Consider the following 21,239-nt stretch of genomic DNA (forward strand, 5'->3'; position numbering starts at 1 on the left):
CAGGGGCACACAGGAGCCTTGCTCTTGGGGCTTCTCCTCCCACCCAGAGCTTCCCCTGGATGTGCTGGCTCCAGCCTGGCACCAATTCTGCATCAGCTTAGAACTCAGGAAGGCGTCACTGCTCCCCCATTCCCTGCCCCTCGGCAAACTGTGCCAAACTGGTGGCCCACAACACATTCTGTTTGGCCCGCCAGACTTTTGAAAAGTTTCAATTAGTTGCTGTCATTTAAAAATCAGAAGATTTTCAGTTAAGAAGCCAGAATTCTGGTTTCATTTGGGAAAATCAGGAGTTCAGGTGGCAGTCAGCAGCAGCCGAGTCTCAGCTGTCCCTCTGGCGCTGGCGGGGCTGGCACTCTGATTTCTGGAGTCCCCGTCCTACCTGTGTCCCAGTGCACTGACATCAGCTGCCTGACTTCCAAACTGTGTCTCTACCCAAGGTGGCTCTGTGCACAAGGGACCAAAGACAGGCGGGCTAGAGACGGTCCTGTTCAACCCTGCTGGCCCAGGAGCCCTCCCACCATTCTCGGGTCTCAGCACACGAAGCAGGACAAGCAGGTCATGTGAGAGGACAGAGCTGATAGTCCCAGCAGGGCTTCGCACAGCCTCTCCCCATCACTGTTGACTGCTGGCAGGGCCCCATGTGTAGCCTAGTCAGGCTCTGCCCACTGCTGGGCTGGCTGTTGGTGACTTCAGGCCTTGGTGAACTTCACATCCCATAGGAGCTGGCCCTGCCTAAGGCCTTGTGTGTAGCATTGTGGCCTGCAGGCACGGCTTTGGGCTGTCCAGCTGCTCAGCTGAATGTACACCAGGGGGTGGCGGCCTGATCGCAGTCTAGCAGGATGTTGAGGACTGTGCAGGGGGCTCCACCCACTGACAGGGTGGTCCGGGAATCCACACGGTACCGCACAGTGCTCAGGCCTCCTTCCCGATCCACCTTAAATTGCTCCTGGGGAGGAACAGAGGAGAGAGCATGTATTCCTGGCTTCTGGGGGTCAACTGCCCTTCAATCCCTCATGGCCATGTCCCCGGAGGTTCTGTGGTCCCCACTAAAGAGGGGAACCAAAAACTCCAAGAAGGGGAGCCCCTTCCCAGGACTGCAGCCCACTGGGAAATAGAGCAGAGGTTTCTGTTGGACCAAATGCCTCCTGGAGAAGAGGTCATTTAAGTGATGAGGCCCCTAGAGTTCTAGCACCATCGGCTGAGTTGACCTTCCCCCCACCCCCGGGCCCTGAGATCTCTGTGACCTACAGTGCCAAAGGTGCCCCTAGAGGCCACCAGAGCAGGACACAGTGCCCAAGCAGAATACGCCCATCAACTGACCTGAGGGCAAGCAAGGGAGGACAGACTGCATGGACCCGAGGAGTGCTTGGTGACTTGCTCGGGCCTGCTGGTCCCCACATGACCACCTACCAGTCCCCAGTGAGGAGTCGGCCTGCACCTGTTTTTGAGCTGCAATGCGCTTCTGGTCCCTCTTCCGCCAGGCTGGGTCATGCAGATGTTGAAATGTCTTGTAGCCCGTTTTGATTCCAGAAGGGCGGAAAAGCTAAGGAGGCCATAGAAAATCAGTGTCAGGCAGATGCTCTGGCCTCAGCACCAGGTCCCTGTTTCCCACAGCCTACCAGAGGCAGAGCCAGGGCTCCCAATCACCACTTTATGGTTCAAAAGAGGAGACTGAGGTGGCAAGGACAAGTCAGGGCCAGGGTTGGGATTATCTCCAAACCCCTGGAATTGTACCTGACGAAAGAAAAGTGACCCTGAGCCACCACTGCTGTGAGGGCTGAGGGAGTGAGCCCTGGGGGCCTTACCTGAAGCCCAGCTCCTTTGATGCGGCGGTAGAACTCGTCGTCCTCGCGGCCCCAGCCCCAGAAGCGGTTGGACATGCCGTTGCACTGACAGAGACAGGCATGTCACTCAGGAGCAGCCAGGGCTCTCCTCTCCTTCTGTGCTGCTGAGTGAATGCCCAGGGACTCCCCCACCACTGTGGCCCCAGCCCCTTGCCCTGTTCTCCTGGGGGCTTGAGCTCGAGTGTGATGGGCGGCTCCTCAGAAGTGTCAGACCAGCCCGAGGGCATCCCAGTCTCCTCCTGCATATGACTGTCTCCAGGCTCAGAGACTTCTTTATATGAAGCCAGTTACAGCCTCAGTTTAAAGAGAGGAACAGGACACATGGGTCCAAGCCCCTCAGTTCTTCATGCCCCCGTACTCCATCCCTCTCCAGTGACAGTCAGGGATGGGCCCGGGGCACAAGTCAGGCCAATTCAGTTCTGGGCTCCTGGACTCCATCTCCTACCAGATTTGATCATAGAGGGATAGAGGTAGCAACTGGGACATTACTTTATACCCTGAAGTGTGGAAATGAACCCAAGAGAGGGAAGGCAGAACCAAGAGATACGGAGGGAGAATCGGTTTCGGAGGCTAGATGAGCTGTACTGAAGCCAGACCCCATCTCCAGCCTTTGCAGCATCAAGAGCCAAGCAAGAAGGGGCTCTATTGCACAGTGGAACCCACCCTAATGGTTGCACCCTCCTTGCTCTGGTGGAAGCTTTCCAGCTGCTCTAAGGCAAGGGCACTACCTCCTTTTTGGTGGGCGGCTCACCAGCTGGTAGTGCTGCTTGGAGAGCAGCAGGATGCCACCGACATAGGTCTTGTAGTGGTAGAGCGGGTGGAGCTCCGGAGAGGCCACATGGAAGGGCCCGGCCTCCGGGAAGCCGTAGTCCAGCTCTTCATTGAGGGGCAGCAGGTCCACATCGTGCATGGCGATGTAGTCTGTGGTGTTGCTGCTCTCCAGGAAGCCCACGTTGATGAGAGCTGCCCGGTTAAACCTGTGCAGGGCAACTGAGGCTAGGCACGCACTACACTCTCCTGGGGGTGCCTCTTCTGCCCCCGCCCAACACCGACTTCCCAGCATGGTGCCTGTCCACCCACACCTGTCCCTCCATCTACCCCACAGATCTCTCTTGAGTACCTACTGTGGGCTAGAAACTGTTCTGAGCACAGGGAACAGGGGAAACAGTAATGTAAACACTCTCCCTGCCCTCCAGAAGCCACGCAGGGTAAGGAGGATAAAATACTGTCAGGAAGGGCCATGGAGACAGAGTGGCATTTGAATACAGACCTGGAGGCTGTATGTTTAGGGGAGGCAGGAAAGGGAACGGAGCCCCAAGCAAAGGAACAATTGCCAAGGTCTGAGACAGGAGCAGCCCTGTGTGGCTAGGCAGAGTGTGTGTGTGTGTTGGGGGTGCGGGGAAGGGTGCTGGAGGTAACAGCAGACTGGGCAGGGCCTGGGGGGTCACTGGTGGATTCTAGCTTTTAATCCCAGAGAGGTGGGAGCCATGGGAGCCATGCCATGGGAGAGTTCTGAGCAGAGGCATGCTGTACTCTGACATACCTTTTCAAAGGCTCACTGCAGCTGGTATGTTGAGAAGACACTATAGGGATAAAGGGGGAGCCGGGAGACCCATTGGAGGCTGTTACTATTGTGGCAAGTTCACCAAGGCAGCTATGGAAGTGGTGAGAAGTGGGCAACAGATTGTTGATGGATTTTCTAGCAGATGTGCGGAGGGGCTGGGCGTGGTGTGTGAGGAGTGGAGGCTGACCCAAGGTTTTCTGGCCTGAGCAGCTTCCATTCCCTGAGCTGGGGATGAGAGCAAGAGAAGCAGGTCTGGGACGGGGAAGGGAAGGGTGAGATGCCACCAGAGGGGCTACGTGGGCAGCTGGGTGTCAGACCAGAGCTCAGAAGAGAGGAACCAGGGGCTTGATGGGGCCTCCAGAGAAAGACTGGCACTAGGAAAGGGGGGTCCTCAAGTACTGAGCCCATGAAATAGCAATGCTGAAAAACTGAGGTGATGGGGAAGCTGCAGCAAAGGAGACAAGAAAGGGTGGCTAGCAAGGAGGGAGAAGAGCAGAGCGCTGCCCCTGGGTCAGGTGGATGTCCTCTAAGAAGGCAGATGTCCACCTGGCAAGTGCTGCTGGCAGGTGGATAGGAAAAGGGGAGCGTCAGCCTCAGAACTAAGGGGGGAGGGGGGTCAGAGCCTGAGTGGTTCAAGAGCGGAAAAGGGTGAAAACAAGTAGACGCTTCTCTCTAGTTCTGTCCCAACAGGGAGCAGAGGAAGGGGTGACAGCAGTAGAGGGTCTGGCAACAAGGAAGCCATTTTTGCTTTTTTCCTTTTAGATGGGTACTATTTCACATGTGTGCATGCTGACACAAATGTTCCAAGAAAGAGGGAAAAATTGCTCATGCAGGAGAGAAAGGGGCTTGAGAAGGGAGAGGGATGGAATCCATGTGCATGTGGGAGAAGGGGTCTGGGACTGGAGCTGGTACGGTTATCCTCAAAAACAGGCAAGAAGCTGGGTACTTGTACCAACATTGGTAGATAAATGTGGGGGCAACTGTGGAAGTTCTTTTCCAATTGGTTCTAAAGGGGGCTTTAAAAAGTTGATGGGAGAGTGGAATTAGAAGATAATAGAATTTTCCATGAACTTTTTGAGAACCCCCCTGCACTTCTCCAGTGAAGTAGGAAGTAAAGCCACCAGCTGAGAGTGAGGAACAAGGAGCAATGCTGAGAGGGGAAGGGGAGGAGAAGGTGGGAAACGGTGACTATAAAGTGGGGAGTGGATGAACACATAATGTGAGGCTCCCAGTATTGTCGGGTGATGGCAGCTGGGAGTAACACAGCCCTCCCTCCCTGTCCTGAAGCCCCACATCCAAACCATCAGCAGGTCCTGTGTCACCCCACACCTCTCCTCCTGCCCATGCTTCAGCCACTCTGACCCAGCCTCCCTCATCTTGGACGACTACACTGGTAACTACACTAAGTGGTCTCCTTGCTGGCCCTCTGATCTGGTAGCATCTGCTGCACATCCGGCAGCCACAGTGAGTTTTCTAAGATGGAATGCAGATCAGGGCCCTCCCCAGCCCCAGACTCTCCCTAAGATCCCCACCTCCCACCCTCCTGCCACTGCCCATGGGTGTGCTTGCAGCTAGAGGTACACCGTGGGCTGGTCTGCTGCAGGAAGGGGAGCAGGCACCAAGGGGCCAGGCCAGCCCTAAACAGGAGGTGCTGGTCCAGAGGGAAGGTCTGGGGGTGGTCCCTACCTGAAATGGTCCACCTGGTTGAGCACGTAGATGTGATGCTGGATCTTCTTCCTGCTCAGGAAGCGGTGCATGTGGGGAACAAAGACCAGGAGCTCCTCAAAGCGCTCACGGAAGGGCACCAGCACTGCCAGGCGGTGGGGACCCCAAGACGGGTCTTCTTCCCAGTGCTCAGGAAGTGGCTCTGGGGGGCAGGCCCGAGGTGGGCCTGGAGTCTCCTGTCCTTGTCCCTTGGCCACCCGGGCCATGTCACCTGAACAGCTGAGCTGCAGCCAGAGCAGGGAGAGGAATCCCAGTAGGAGACAGGCAACAAAGAGGTGGAAAACAGAGCACTTCCGGGGCAGGCCAGCCGGGAGCAACCGGGACCTGGGACAAGAGCAGGGGATAGGTCAGAGGGCAGGGCTCGCCTCGCCGTGAGTCAGCACACACGGTTGGCAGGTCCCAAGTACCTTGGAGTTAGTGCAGATGCCACTTTAGTGCTTTGGTCTGAGCCACTCCCCATGCAGCAGAATCTTGCCCACTTCTAGCCCAGCCAGTGCCACCTACCCCTGGGAAGCCCTGCCACCACTCCCGTCACAGAACTGTCCCAGCTTCTTAACACTCTTTTATATCCATGAGTTCTGTTCAGACCATGAGCTGCTCATGGCCAGGGACAGGGGCAAGGCTCCTCTGCCCCTCTACTCACCCCTTCCCAGAACAATGACTCCATGTCCTGAGTCTACGGCAGAAGCCCCACTTTAGAGGGGACCAAGGTACTCCCTTCCAAAGCTGCTCCCTGCAGGTCTACCTCCAGCAGAAACTTAGGCCTCATCCTGCTTCTCAGACTTAGCAGAAAGTCCCCAAGACAGGTGTGGGTAGTGATATCTGTCCCAGACATAGTGACCAATGTTTACACCAGGAGGACTGGATCTGCCCCCAAACTAATACAAGGGCCAGGTGACAGTTTCAGTTCACTGAACCAGTTTTAAAGCTTCAGACCAAGAAGAAACTCATGTGACAAGATGAGGGACAAAGAGGGGAAGAAAGATGAAGGCTGGGGACAGCTCCAGCTGGCTTCAGACACTAGAAAGACAGCTGAATCTCTTGGACATTGTGGTGGTGCTGGGAGAGATTGCGTTTTAGCTTAGAAAGTACAGAGAAACAGGTGCAATTGTCCTTCTCCCTGAAAGTTCCTGAGAGTACTGAAAAAGGAACAGAGGGATGCAAGAGGAGGAAAACTTCTGCCACACTTCTCTCTGAAATAATCTGCACTTCAAAGAGTCACCAATTACCAATGACCAGGTCTTGTAGTCTACTGCCAAAATCTCTCTTGGATTTATGAAATATCAGGGATAGCACTCCTCCATATACAAAGTGAAATCCCTAGGTGGCAGAAATGGCTAAGAGCTCAGCTGCTAACAGCAAAGTGGGTGGTTCGAGTCCACCCAGAGGTACCTTGGGGAAAAAGGCCTAGTGATCTGAAATATCATCCATGGAAAGGCAATTGATTTAGTTGGGTTGTTCATTATAAGACAAAGTTCAGCCTCTTTGCCTTGGCAGGAAAAGCCCTCTGTGACCTGGCCCCACTCCAGTAACTCCCTGCTACCGGCTATCAGACTCCTGGTGTGACACTGTAGGATGAGCACTGACTGTGAACCACAAACCCATTAGCTGCTCTTCAGAAACCCTATACAAAGTCGCTATGAGTCAGACCGACTTGATGGCACTTAGCAACAAACCCCAGGCTACCACACTGTGATGGTCCTTCTTGTTCCAGCCCTCACACTGGCTGCTCATCTTGGCCGAGAATGCCCTTACCATATCTGCTGGGAAGCTCCTGCTAACCCTCAGGCCCAAACTCCAATGTCATGGTCAGCACTCTGGGCTCCCTCCTTAGTCCTCCCACAGCATCTGGTACTACCTACTCTCAGGCACCAATTGTCTTCCACATTAGGGATCCAGGAGCTCAAACACCGGTGGATTCATTTCTGGAGCCCCAGGTCAAACAGTGAGGGTGTGCTCACTTGCCCAGTGAGTTAGAGGAGGAGTCAAAGCAGTCAGGGCATGCTTTAGGCCACAGCTTCTACCTTTCTCTTGAGCACAATGCCAATCTGGAAGCCAACAGCCCTGAAGCCAGGCCCATGTCTCACACAGCTGCCTTCTGACTTACCCTCCATTGTACTGTGATGATACTTTCCACTGAGGAAGAGTGGAGCCCAGTCCTGTAAGTGGTCTGGGAAGGCTGGAGCCTCTACATGTTCTCCCTCGCCCTCCAGTCTCTTGCTGAGGGTGAGGTGGAGACCAGGGAGATGGACATGGAGTCATAGCCCACCTTTGGGTGAAAAAGCAGTGACCATTATCCAGGGTCTGGCATGGATTGGGCATTACTTGTACCTGCTGTTCCCTAGGCCCAGATTTTCTACAGGAACCTGTGCCCCAAGGAACCAAAGTGAATGAAGAGCCCGGAGTACCAATTCCGCTGGACAGTGGGCTTTGAGAACAGCTGCTCCTAGTGCCACCTGGTGGTAAACTTCAGATCTACAATCCCAAGACTCCCAGGCCACTCTACTAAAGCGGAATCTAGACTAGGCCTTCTCTTTCATCAATCTGTAATCAAGGCTAGTTAAGAGGTGGATTCAAACTTAGGAAAGATGGCTCCAGGACCAGCATGGCCAGCACTTGTTGCATGGATCTTTGTATTCCTGAATGAAAAGTATACAGCCATATCTGTTAAAGTTTCTGGCTATTATGATCCAACAAGATATTGTTGTTAAGTGTTCCAACCCACAGTGACACTGTATTGGGTTTCCAAGGAGCAGCTGGTGAATTTGAACCACAGGCCTTCTGGTCCAAGTGGACTTTGCAATTTAGCGCATTAACCAACAGCGCCACACCAGGAGTCCTTCCAATGAGATAGGCGTCAGGAAATATAAATGTTCCTCTATTACTTTCCTTTCTTCCCTCATACAAACCCTACTGATACATAGTTTGAAAACTCAGTGCTCTAATTACAACACCTCAAAACTGCAAAGCTCTGCTCTCAGAGCCATTGTACCAATGGTTCTGCACACCCAGGAAACTGCTGGACAACAAATGGCACTTCCTCTGGCTAGGCAAAATAAGCAATGGACAGTGAACTACAAAGTCTACAGTTTGAGCCCACCAATCACTCCTAAGGAGAGATGAGGCTTTCTGCTCCCATGAAGATTTAAAGCCTCAGAAACCCAATACAGAGTGGCTTTGAGTTGGAATCGACTCTACAGCACTAACAAAAGGCACAATGCCAAGGGCTATGCATATATGATCTCCTTCAATTCTCACACAGCCCGGCAGAGTAGATATTATGGCCCCCGTTTCAGAAGTGGAAAAGCTGAGGTCAGAAAAATTATTGTTAAGTGTCAACGAGTCGCTTCTGATTCACAGCAACCCTGTATAGGGTCTCCAAGGAGTGGCTTGTGGGTTTGACCTATCGACCTTGCAGCTAGCAGTCCAGTGCTTATCCTACAGTGCTACAAATTAAGTGACCTGTTCTTGGTCCCATGGCTATTACTGATCCAGGTCTGACTCCATGGTCCATGTTTTTATTACATCCCTGCCTTATTTCAACAGGAATTGTGCAAAACTCCCCACAGGTAAAGAGTTGTACCCACAAAGTTCCAGAAGTTTGGAGCATCAGGCAAATTTAACAGATATAAATGATATGAGGTGTCATTCGCTGGGTTAGGACCCACTATCCGGTATTCTACGTGAGACTTTTCTCTGGGCATGTCTCTAGACTGAAGTGTTGGCATTCCCCCAGACCTAGGCAGCCAAATACCTTTGACGCCATTTTGCTTTAGTGGGAACTAACAACAACATCACTAGCTATGCGCTGTGGATTAATGCTCTAGACTGCAAAGTCGGTTTGAATCTCAAGGTTGGCGGTTCAAGCTTACCAGCCGCTCCTCGAAAACCCTAATCAGGGTCGTTATGAGTTGGAAAGGACTCGATGATGGCACTTAACAACAATATGGTCTGGGCCAAGCTTACACCTAATATAGAACAGGCTCCAATTCACGTACAGCTGTCCCAGAATGAATTCATGTATGTGTGCGGAGTACCTACAGAATGGCAGGCAGTTACCAACCAAGAAGAGCTACAGAACTTGGGTCTGGTTTGTTCTTCTGGGCAGCCTGTAAACGTTGGGGAAGCACAAGGGAGACGGCTAGAAGCTAAGACCAAATGGGTGTGATGAAGGAGGCAGAGCCCAGGGAAACCGGATAAAGACACTCAGCGACGCAAGGACAGCCAGAGGTCCACCAAGGCCAACAGACCCGCAAAAGGAGAGACAGGGAGAGAACAGTGGAGAAACACAAAAGAGATCCAAATGAGAGAATGCAGATCACAGTGAGACTCACACAGTGACAGAAACTCACAAAGAGATCAACCGAGACCCGCAGAGAGACGAAGACCGGTGGAGACGGAGACCTACATCGAGCCAGACAGACACCCATACAGAGTGAGTCAGTGACCCACAAGGATAAGCACAGAGCCGCAGAGCCCCGAGGAGATGGAGACGCGGCAGTTCTCGGGGCAGCCAAGGAAGAAGCACTCGAGAGGACAAGTCTCGGATCAGCTGCCGCGGCTCACCTGCCGTCCTCCCAGGGCAGCTGCACCGTTTTCCGCCGGGAGGGGAACATCGTTCGGGGAGGGGTCGGAACATGGGGCTCTCGGTTCCTGGCCCGGCCGGCCTCCCGGGCCTACGCGGCGCCTCCGCCGCCCGCCCCGCCCCTCGGTCCGACCGGTCCTTTGCTCCGGCCGCGCCGTCTGCTCCCAGAGCCGTTGCGCCAATGGTTCTGCACGCCAGGAAACCACCCGTCCGTGCTTCCCGCTTGACAGACTCTTACCTTCCGGATCCGCCTGACTTCCCAAGAAACTAAGGCGGCAGAATGACTGGATAGATGCCGCCCAAAAAGTCATTGGGCTGGGATTGAAATTTAGATCCTGGACTCCCGAACCAGACGCTCTGGGGTAATCTGCATCTTCCTTCTCTCAAAGGCGGGGAAACACCTGGCATCCCTGTAGTTAGCCCAGATGAAGTGTATTTCCTCCTCAACTAGCTTGAGGGGAGGGGTTAAGGATGGAGAGGACAAGTTTAGGGGTCAGTCTTGAGTTTAGCTGTCACCCTAAGTAGTAGTTAATAGCCAGCTTCTGAAGACATTGACTGGCTTGAAATAGCCAACCTATTCAACTGTGTTTGGGAATAAACCACCATGTGTCTGCATCTGTTTCCGCACCTGGAGTTATATATGATTTCTATTCTGTATGGTGAACTGATGTGGCGCTGTAGGATAAACACTGGACTGCTAACCACAAGGTCGGCAGTCAAACCCACCAGCTGCTCCTCAGAAACTCAATACAAAATACAGGGTATGAGTCGGAACCGACTACCGAGCACTTAATTAATTGCAACAACATTTGATGTGATTACTGTGAGAATTACTGTGAGAAAATGCAAACACACTGGGCACAAGAGACAACCCTATGTAAACAATAGCTCCCATCCAGGAGAGGGCTCTTTGGTGGAGTGGAAGAAGGGAGTAATTCCTTCCTGTTACCATATGCCTCTAGGCTTCTCTGGGCCAGCCTCCGACATAGGAAAAACGGATTGTTAGACTTGATCTCCTCTGCTCTTCCACACAAACTAAGTTCCATAATAAATGGCTAATATCTGTTGCTAGTTCCTGGGTACTACAAGCTGTTTGCACTAGATTACTCACGAAGGATTGGCAGTTAGAATCCACTCAAACAGATCCATGGAAGAAAGGCCTACTGGTCGGCTTCCCTAAAGATTACTGCCAAGAAAACCCTATGGAGCAGTTCTAATTTATAACAGGGAGTCACCATGAGTGGTAATCAACAATGATGGGTATTGAGTTCTTACTAGGTGCCAGTCTAAATTCTTTACTACTGTTACCTCATTAAATCGTTAAGAGTTGTGAGCTGCCATTGGGTCAGCCTCCAACTCACTGTGACCCCATGCACAGCAGGATCTGACTGTTGCGATCCATAGGGTTTTCATTACCTGCTTGTTTGGAACTAGATCACGAGGTTTTGCTTCCTAATTCATTTTAATCTTGAAACGGCTGAGACCTGTTCTACATCAGAGAAACACACAAGCCTCCACTGACCTGGGTGTTGGTACACTTCAGGTACATTGACCAGTAATCAAACCCAGGTCTCCCACATGGAAGGCAGTATTTGACCACTGAGTCACCACTGCCCCCTATCCTTATGAGTTGGTTACTCATTATGCCCACTTTAGAGATGAGGCAACTGAGGCGTGTTGCTGCTGTTCTGTTGTCGAGTCAGTTCCAACTAAGCAACCCTGTATAGGGTTTCTGAGGAGCAGCTGGGAGGTTTGAACTACCAACCTAGCAGTAAGTAGTCTAGTGCTTATCCTACAACACCACACCAGGACTCAGAGAGGCAAAATCAAGATGTAAACCCAGGCAGTTTGGTTCCACAATCTATGATCTCAACCACTGGACTTCAGAAAGGACTTCAGTATATCTGGAAACTAAATTATCCCCCACACCCATCCTTCCCACTGAAGCCCAGAAGCATAAAAGCCACCCCACCCACCCCTGTTCTGAACTCTCCAGGGCACTGCACCCTACAACCAGCACCCTGGCAAATCCAGCCCAGGTTTGGCTGATGACAAAGGTAAGGCTGACCCTCTGCAGAGAGCAGTCAGGGAAGGCCAATGATGGATGCAGGGAGATGGGACTGTGACCTGGAAGCACAAGCCCACCTAAAGGGGAGAGCCACCCATCAGTCAGGTAATTGTTGCCACATCATGATGAAGCCCCACTAGTGTGAGATCTGATTCACCTTGTTCTTGTTAGATGCCATCAAGTCAGTACCGACTCATAGCAACCCTATGCACAACAAAATGAAACACTGCCCGGTTCTGGGCCAATCTCACAATTGTTGCCACGCTTGAGCCCACTGATGCTGCCACTTTTCCAATCCACCTTAAGAAATCAGATTTCATAGAAAAACCCCAAATTCTTAATTTAAAAATGTGACACCACAGTGGTGCCATGTTGAAAGTAGCCTTGATGTAATGTGATGAGAATGGCATGTGACCTCTTTACCTTTCAAAAACCTCTAGTTCAGTCTAACCATGAGAAAATATCAAATTCCAGTAGAAGCAAATTCTACAATGTATTTTGACCAGTATTCCTTAAAAAGGACAAGAAAAGTTTGAGAAACTGCCATAGTCAAGAGTACTCCAGGGAGATATGACCACTAAAGGTAATGTAGTATCATAGCTGGGACCCCAGAACAGATAAAGGTTATTATGTAAAACTGCAACAAAATGGCATCAAACCATTCCTCTGACAGTCCTCTCTGTGAAGCTAGGTTCCTTAATTCATTGCGGTGACCACACAGAACTCAGACAATACTCACAGTATGGCATTTATTAGGGACGTTAACAGGTTACAATGCAGGATCAGAAAATGTTCAGGACAGTTAGTTCTTCCAGTGAGGACAGCCATTCCTCAGTCATGCCCACAGACCGACTGCTCTCTGCCAATGCAATGTTACAAAGCTCTTTCAGGGTTGCTGATAAATGCTCCCAGGGAACACCACTCCACCATAAGTCTCAGCCTGGAGGCACTCAGTTCTGGCTCTGTGGGTCATCAAACCCAGCTCCACCAATTCAGTGCCTAGAGTACCCCACTCTGCAAGCAAGCCTCCTGCCCAAAGTCACTCCACTTTACTTGCTCCATGGGCTAGGAAGGCCAATGTTCTGTCTCGTGCCCTGGCTCTTGGTCCTCCTACTGCTTCTTCACCACTCCTACACTGTTAAAAGCTTTCTGTCCTTGGTTTGAGGAGGTTCAATGCACGAGGATCTCAGGGTCCAAAGGATGTACTCCACTCCTGGCTCTTTCGTCTTGATGGTAGTGAAAGCTCCCATTCCTGCTTCTGAGATAGTTCATTTAATACCTGTTAGAGTTCCAAGTTTTTACAATCACAATTAACTCTTTTAGCCACTCACAACTGAACCAGATAATCCTAACAGCATCTTCTCCCACCTTCTCCCTTCTCTTACCCAGACTTAGAAGGGCAAAAATGTTTAATGGGAATTACAAAGACTATGGGTAGAAGAGTCATATGAAGTAATTTACTGCACTGCAAAAACTAAGTATGAACTTTAGTAAAAAATACATATAGAATGTATTTGGATTCACTAATTGTAATGACACTACCATATTAATGTATGGTAGTAATAATGTGGGATAAAGGCCTGGACTGCAAGTTTGGTTTGAACCACAAGGTCAGCAGTTCAAACTCGCCAGCTGCTTCATGGAAACCCTATACAGAGTCACTATGAGTTGGAACTGATCCGATGGCATTTAACAACCTTTGCAATAGGAACCCTGGTGGCATAGTGGGTTTTGTGTTGGGCTGCTAACTGAAAGGTCTGCAGTTTGAACCCACCAGCCGCCCTGTGGAGAAAGATGAGGCTGTCCACTTCTGTAAAGATTTACAGCCTCAGAAACCTGAGGGAGCAATTCTACCTGTCCTATGAGTAGAGGGTTACTGAGAGTTGGAACTGACTTGATGGCAGTGGGTATCTTTGCCATAGGAGTACCTGGGTGATAAAAGCAGTTTCTACTCAATTACTAACCTAAAAGTTGGCAGTTTGAATCCAACCAACACCTCTGCATAAGAAAGGCCTGGCCATCTGCTTCCATAAAGATTAGTCAGGAAAATCCTCCGGAGTTCTATAGCACATGGGGTTGTCATGAGTTAGAATTGACTTGACAATGGCAGGTATCTTTTCTAATTTTTCTGTAATTTTAAAGATGTTCATTAAAAAAAAGTGTGGAAAGACCTGTTGTGTTGTGAAGTGCCATCGAGTCGGTTCCGACCCATAGCGACCCTGCATAGAGTTTCCAAGGAGCAGCTGGCTGGTGAGCTTGAACCACCGACCTTGCAGTTCAAACAGCATTGCAGCCTGGCGCATTAACCCACGGAAAAGGCCTAGGTGGTAACAAACTGAAATTCCATCTTTCCAACAGGGCTAATGCAGTCAAATAGCCTCCAAATTCTCATCCTCGTCTGTCTTTTGCATGATGCCAATGTAGTGCAACAGGATTCTCTATCTACCGCCTTTCTGGCCCTGGGTTTATTGTTCTACCAAAATGATTTGCTAGGTCACAATCTTACAAAGAGATTGGACAGTTTACTATGCAAATAAGGCACATAAAACCCTTGCAGGGACTGGTCAATTACTATGCTAATTAGGTTACTGGCCTACCAAGGTTAGATGGTCTGTGTGGGAGGTGTAGACATGAAAAGGCTAATCCCACTGAGGTTGGGGGAATCTCATTCTCATTAAGGAGCTGGGAATGAAGCTCATCTTTTGGACCCAGGGCCCCTGTGATGATAACCTCCTAGACCCAGGAGACAGAGTTGTAATACTACAGGCAATGTGACACAGCACAAGATGGCATAAGGCAAGACATGGTATTCAGCAGCACAAGCAGCAGTGTGAGGCAGTAGGAACCAGGGGACCAAGCCAAGATGGCTGCATTGAGTTTACTGGCCCAGAGCAAACAGTGAGCATTTTGGGGCAGGGGGCTTGCTGGTGGAGTGTTGTGCCTCCAGGTACTTATCAGCAGAGCTACAGTTGTAACAATTGCCCAAGCAGGGCAAAGGTGGAAAGGAGAATAACATGGCTGAGAGAAGGGTCTGCTAGCCTGGTCTATCAGAAGGCATGGGCTGCTGAGAGCTGTCCTGATTGAAGAATTGGTCCTGTCCTACACTGTTCCTGATGCTTCCAAGGTAATCTTAATCCTTAATTTCAGCCTGTTACTTCCCTAATAAACCGTATACCTGTATGGTCTGAGTTCTTTGGGATAATCGTAGTGAATTATCAAACCTAGCAAAACTGATTGCCATGTGAGGTGGCTGGTATCAGAACTGTTAAAAAGGTTAAAAGTTATATTTGACCTCCACCTTATAGGAGTCAGCTTTGGACTTATGGTTCTCCCTCCTCCTGAAGTTAGAGAACTTTTGATGCTACCAGCACATTTAGTCAGATTAACCTACTTCAACTGTTAACTTCAGGGAGTTCTTCCAATCTTATTGGAGGCTCAAGGTTCTCTTCCAATTCGAACCCAACTGTCCCCACCAGTCAAAATAGAATGTTCTTTCATCACCATACCCACCCGCTGTTTACTTCTGCTTCCAACCATCACTGCTGTCATGGATTGGATAGTGTCCTCCCAAAACACATGGCACTGTGGGTTAACGCGCAGGGCTACAAAGGTCGGTTTGAACTGTGAGGTCAGTGGCTCAAGCTCACCAGCAGCTCCTCAGAAACCCTATACAGGGTCGCTGAGTAGGAATTGACTCAACAGCACTTTACAACCAAATATGACAGCTTGGCTTGGTCATGATTCTGTGACTTGGCAGTTATGTAATAATATAATCATTCGCTATGATATGATCAGCCAATCAGTTGCAAGGGGATTTGGGTGGAAAGCCAACACCCTTAATCAAGTCACAACCCTAGCTGATATAAAGGGATTTTCCCTGGGGTATGGCCTGCATCACCTAAGAGGTAAAAAGCAAGCAAATCAAACGAGAGGAGACCTACTACCAGCAAGAAAGAAGGGTTTCTGCAATGGGAACCTCCTAGACCCAGGGGAAGACTGATGCTAACACACATGGAAATCTAAGAAATGCCAGTCCACAAATGGCAAAAGACAAAGCTCTTCCCCCACTGCCAACAGAGAAAGGCTTCCGCTGAAGCTGGCACTCTAAATTCAGACTCCTAAGGAGCTCTGGTAGCGTAGTGGTTACAAATCAGGCTGTGAACCGCAAGGCCAGCAGTTCAAAACTACCAGCTGTTCTTTGGGAGAAAGATGAGGCTTTCTGCTCCCGTAAAGATTTACAGCCTTGGAAACCCTGTACAGGGTTGCTGAGTCGGAACTGACTCCATGGCATATAACATACTGTGAACAAATAAAAGTGTGTTAGAGCCATTTACTTTCATAGTTTCTATTATGGCAGCCCTAGGTAACTTGCCTTTTCTTTTCATCAGAATCCCTCCTCTCCAACCTCCTTGCTATTGGTTAAACTCATCAATCTCTTCACCCCAACAATCCAGGAACTGTTTCTTCCCACACTATCCTCCTCTGCTCAGCACATACCACCTTCCCTTACTGGACGCTTCCTGCAGCACCCATAGTAATTCTGTTCACAGACTCTGGAAGTGTGTGTGGTACCTCTTAAGGGAGCTGGTACCAAGGAAATGGTACGGATTTGAGGCCCAATTCGCTTATAGGAAGAAGTGGAGAGAGTAGAAAGAATGAAGTTCATGGATGGGATTCATCTTGGACCGTGAAGTTTTTGCTCACTGGGAGAAGTGAGAGAGTAACTTTACAGTGGACAAGAAGTCTTTTTTTTTTTTTTTAATTGGGAAACCAGTGTAACAAACCCAGACTTATTGAAAATGAAATCAGTAACTAAGATCCTACAGGAGCCATCCCCAGCCAGCACCAAGGCCTTTTGACCTGACCTCTAGCCTCCCATCCCCCCAAAATAAATCATGTGGAGAACTTTGGGTCACTTCCCCACACTGCCACCCCCTCCACCCCACCCTCAACACACACATACCATGGATTGGTAGGTTGGGCCTAGGGTGAAGAAGGAAACAATGAGATCCCCAAGGTGGCAAAGTCACAGCCATGCCACAATCTGCTACTCAAAATCCTGTTAGCAAACCCACCCCGTTAGCAAAGACAGAAGTTAAGACTGGTTTGCCCACTACCTCTAATTCCAGACAGTAGGCCCACATCAATGATCAGTAACACTGTGATTCTGAGGGGTCAAGGTGGTTCTGAGGGGTTTCACCAACTCCTGGGTGATTACTGCAAAGGGCTCAGAGCCCAAGGGAGGGGGCAGGCATTTGCCCCATCACCAGCTAAGTATCAGCTAAGTTGCTGCCCTCAGCTTGTGCCTGGGTGTGCCTGCAGCCCCTCACCACTCCAGAGCATTGAAGGCTGGGAATAGTCCTGCCAGAGAGTAAACAGTTCGAAGCAGTCTGTTCTCCCCAAGTCTGGCTGTAAGGCCTGCGGTGACTACACAAGCTTCTTGGCTTCAAAGAAACTCTTGAGGTGCCGCATTTGCCAGACTCCAATGGCCACAAGGATGAGGGTCTGCAGGATGGACCACCACAACACCCGCTGGTTAGTGCTCTCGCTGGTCTGCCGGAAGCGCTCCTCCCGCCACTATGAAAGAAGAAAACAGAAAGAGTAAGTTGGCTGGTCCCTACTCAAGGCTGGTACATCTACTGGATTCCCAGTCCCTGAGGATGTCTGGGGCCAGCCAGGTGACTGCTAAGAGTCACATCACCTGGGTAGAGTCAGAAGTCACCTGGGGATGTCTTTACTCCTACCAGTCAGATGACTGCAGGCAACCCACTCATTTCTCCTGTCTGTTCTCATCGATGAAATATAAGCCCCACCTAGTCCTGCCCTGGTACCTGGGGAAGAGGTAAAATAGGTGTAGTATCACCCCATGATGCTGTTCTGCAGTACACAGGGCTGGACATATTGTGAGCCCTTGGCTCAGTTCTCACAAACAACACCTTGAAGACTGTGTTATAAATTGGTGACCTGGGGGTTGGATCTGGCCTATATGTGTATTTTGTTTGGCTCACACAGTGTTAAAATTTCAATTATTTGCAACATTTAATGCCCAGGAAGTTAAAACTTTAAAAAAAAAATGAAACCCCCTGAAAAAAGGGAAGATCTGACAACTCAGAGCTGGCATTTCTACAAGGCATCTCTCAGCTAGCACTGCACAGTAAGGGCTCCCATTTAGAAGAGTCACTGCCCTACTGGTCTCCATGGTCACAAGCTCATTGACAGTATTTGCCCAGCTCTTGAACACAGACGAGTTTTAGATCCCTGGTCCTGGGAGCACTTGGAGCCGTGGAAATAGCACCCAAGAATGTTGGTATCAATCTTTACTCTGTCACTTACTATGTGATTTAGGGCAATGACATCATCCTAGAGGTATATCTTTAATAACAAAGAGGAGTCAGTAATCCCCAGCTCAGCTTCTAGTATTGCAATGAAGTGATAAGGATGCACAGGTAAGTCCCTTAGAGGCTTCATCAGGAATCTCCTAGATGAACCAGTGGGCAGCTTCTGGGAAGACCACGACTCCCAGTCCAACCACTCACCCGCTGGTAGTTCTGCTCTTTCTGGATCTGTTCCACTTGTTCCACCAGCTGTCTCACACGTAGCTGCAACTCACTCAGTTTGTCTTTGGCAGCAATTTCAGCATAGTCATTGGCATGTTCACCCACCTGAATATCCAGGTGAACTCTCTGGGGACAGATAAGGGAGTAAAGAGGAATCAGGTATCCCTGCTCCATTCTCCTGCTAAGACTCACAGCTGATCTCCCACCTTCTTTGTTTCCTCTGCTCAGTTACCTACCCAACACGGACTGTGGTATCCTGAGTGTCCCGCCCTACAGGGCTCCAGACCCAAAGGCAGGAATAAATAAGCTTGGTTGATGCTAGCAATCGTGTCCTGCAAGCCCACCAGAAACCCAGTCTTCTCAGGAGACATAGATCCCACATACTCATCTCACAAGCACAGTCCCACCAGTCCCCAGTGCTGAGCAGAACTAGAGAATAAAAACTGTTAGTCCCACATGTGTCTACTTACCAGCATGCCTCCAGCAAAGAGGGAGAACTTGGTGGAATTTGAGTGAAGACAGATCTGGTGCTCACCAGGGGTATGAGAAGTGAAAGTGAACCTGCCCTCAGAGCCATACTGCCGGGCCAGGATGACCTGGAGGAAGGGAAAGGGTTTTAGTGAACATTGGTGTGGTGCTGTGGGATAATGCGCTACACTGCGAAGTTGGTTTGAACCACAAGATCGCTGGTTCAAGCTCACCAGCTACTCCTTGGAAACCCAATACAAGGCCGCTATGGGTCAGAACTAACTTGATGGCACTTAATAACAACAACTATAGGGCTAACTATGGCACTGTAGTATAAAGCACTGGACCACAGGCTGGCAGTTCAAACCTACCAGACACTCCTTGGAATCCCTATACAAGGTTGCTATGAGTCGGAATTGACTCCATGGTACTTAACAACTGTAAGGGTGGAGTTGGAAGGAAATGGTGCTTAAGGCCCTAAGAGCCATCAGAGTTGATAAGTAGAGACCTGGGCTCCTCCCAACACTAAAATTTCCAAATTAGAAGTAGTTGATAAACGCTGAGAATGACTGGTGTCTGGATGAAGATGCTGGTATCCTAAGTTGGTAGGTAGCATCTCTTGGGAAGAGCATTATTAGTATCACAAAGTCTCTTCTTTTGGTGGATATTTTGTGTGTGTGTCTGTGTGTGTGTGGTGTGTTTATTGAAAGGTGTCAACACAAGGTTTTGTTGTTGTTTTAAAAACTTATTTGTCAAAATTCAAAGGCTTTATAATGTTCCCAAAATCCCAAAATCTACACATCACAGTTTTAAAACAGAAAAACAAAAAAACCTTCAATTTCCATCACCGTAGTTAGCCTACTCATCCACACTTCCAAACTAGGTGTATTTACATTTCACAACCCAGGGAAATGGGTCAAAAAAGGTAATGGAGAAAATCATGCAACAGGCAGAAATGGAGAGGAGTAGCGAGCACTGGGGCATCCCAGGTTTGCCCTGGAATAAAAACCCGGAAGCTTTCGACAACAGCAACTGTTATTTCCCAACATCTCAACAGATGCGGAAACTAGGTGGGGAAGCACCAGCGACTGCCTGGCGCAGCGCAGAAGTGCCAGGCGCAGGACTCAGCGGGGTGAAGGGGCTGGCTCACCTTGTCTTCGGGGTCCTTGACTTCCACGAACATGCCAAGGCCGGGGGTGGCCGGCTGGTATTCCTCCCTCTGCTTGTCATACAGCTGCGTCCGGTAGTTTCCTGGAGGAAAGCAAAGAGCGCGCAGATCAGAAAAGTGCTAGGCGGCTCTTGGCCCGAGGCCCCCAGTACACTGCGAGGTCGGCTCCTTCCGCCACTCAGGACCAGAATCTCCCAGACCTAACATGCCAAGACCGCGGTCTTCTTCCAAACTCCCTCCCTCCCGGTCGCACCTATGACCATGGTCTCGTCCGGAATCTCCTCAATGAAGCATTTCTTCTCTGTCTCTCCAATGTGGAAGTAGAGCGCGCTGCTGCGAGCCGCAAAATACAGGAGCAGCAGGAAGGCTCGCACCAGCTTGCCCAATACGGCTTCAGGCCCGGGCCAGACAACCCGCACGCCAAGCTCAGCAGCCATCTTGCCCCACCTGCTGGTGCAGCCGCAGTCTGCCGCGCCACGTAGCCCTGCCGCCGCCGCCACCGCAGGGCCTGCCGGGGCCGCGAGTTCGGCCGTATGAACTACAAATCCCGAGATGGCCCGCGGCCTTGGCGCGGCAGTCCCTGATTGGGCGCGGCTTCTCTTCCGACTCACAGAGACTTTGTATAGGATTTCCCAAGAGCTTCTGGTGAGTTTGAATTCCCGACCTTGCGGTTAGCAGTCCAGTGCTTATCCTGCAGCGCCACACCAGGCTGAGTTGTTGTTTATTGTTATTAAGTGCTGTCGAATCGGTTCCCACCCATAGCGATCCTGTTTGTGTAGGGTTTCCGAGAAGCAGCTGGTGAGCTTGAACCTCCGACCTTGCAATTCAAACGGCATTACAGTCTGGCGCAGTAACCCACAGCACCACACCAGGACTCCAAGCTGAGTTGTTGTTGTTAAGTGCCGTGGAGTCGGTTCCGACTCATAGGGACCCTGCACAGGGTTTCCGAGGCTGTTAATCTTTACGGGCGCAGAAGCCTCATCTTTCTCCCTCGGAACAGCTGATAGTTTCCAACTGCCGACCTTGAGGTTAGCAGCCCGATTCGTAACCACTACGCTATCAGGCTCAGTTGGGGCCCCCAAATTCTAAAATTATTTTCCGTATACCAAAGTCGTGCTTGGGCGATTGGTAATGTTTCTCAGCTTTATACAGCTGAGGAAACTAAGGAGATTTTTCTCAAAGCTTTTGCAGCGAATTTCGACAAGAAGATTTCAAAACTGAAATCTGTAATTTTGCTTGACATAGTATCTGCCACTCCTA

At 50.3% G+C, this 21,239-nt stretch overlaps 2 protein-coding genes across 2 annotated transcripts; both read right to left on the reverse strand.

The window, feature by feature from the left end:
• Positions 1-790: 790 nt before the first annotated feature.
• B4GALT7 (xylosylprotein beta 1,4-galactosyltransferase, polypeptide 7) lies at positions 791-9,838 on the reverse strand. Its single transcript, XM_006873444.1, has 6 exons — positions 9,700-9,838; positions 5,095-5,457; positions 2,596-2,821; positions 1,806-1,889; positions 1,439-1,543; positions 791-946 (listed from the first exon to the last, which is right to left on the reverse strand). The coding sequence occupies exons 1-6, from the start codon at positions 9,747-9,749 to the stop codon at positions 791-793; spliced, it is 984 nt and encodes a 327-aa protein (XP_006873506.1). The 5' UTR covers positions 9,750-9,838.
• A 7,307-nt stretch (positions 9,839-17,145) lies between these two features.
• Positions 17,146-20,422, reverse strand: TMED9 (transmembrane emp24 protein transport domain containing 9). The gene is made up of 5 exons (XM_006873445.1): positions 20,233-20,422; positions 19,962-20,062; positions 18,814-18,939; positions 18,323-18,469; positions 17,146-17,363 (listed from the first exon to the last, which is right to left on the reverse strand). The coding sequence occupies exons 1-5, from the start codon at positions 20,414-20,416 to the stop codon at positions 17,214-17,216; spliced, it is 708 nt and encodes a 235-aa protein (XP_006873507.1). The 5' UTR covers positions 20,417-20,422; the 3' UTR covers positions 17,146-17,213.
• Positions 20,423-21,239: the final 817 nt, after the last annotated feature.

Source organism: Chrysochloris asiatica, unplaced genomic scaffold (genome assembly GCF_000296735.1).
Source record: "Chrysochloris asiatica unplaced genomic scaffold, ChrAsi1.0 scaffold00242, whole genome shotgun sequence".
NCBI lineage: Eukaryota > Metazoa > Chordata > Mammalia > Afrosoricida > Chrysochloridae > Chrysochloris > Chrysochloris asiatica.

Bases quoted from the DNA above. Each gene is read 5' to 3' on its own strand.
- B4GALT7 (XM_006873444.1), bottom strand. From the start codon at position 9,749: ATGTTCCCCTCCCGGCGGAAAACGGTGCAGCTGCCCTGGGAGGACGGC. The intron at 5,458-9,699 runs GTGAGCCGCGGC...CTCTTGTCCCAG, and splicing joins CTGCCCTGGGAGGACGGCAG to GTCCCGGTTGCTCCCGGCTG. The intron at 947-1,438 runs GTGCAGGCCGAC...GTTCCTCCCCAG, and splicing joins GCATTGCAGCTCAAAAACAG to GAGCAATTTAAGGTGGATCG.
- TMED9 (XM_006873445.1), bottom strand. From the start codon at position 20,416: ATGGCTGCTGAGCTTGGCGTGCGGGTTGTCTGGCCCGGGCCTGAAGCC. The intron at 18,940-19,961 runs GTGAGCCAGCCC...CCCTTCCTCCAG, and splicing joins TCAAGGACCCCGAAGACAAG to GTCATCCTGGCCCGGCAGTA. The intron at 17,364-18,322 runs GTGAGTGGTTGG...CTTCTTTCATAG, and splicing joins AAGAGCAGAACTACCAGCGG to TGGCGGGAGGAGCGCTTCCG.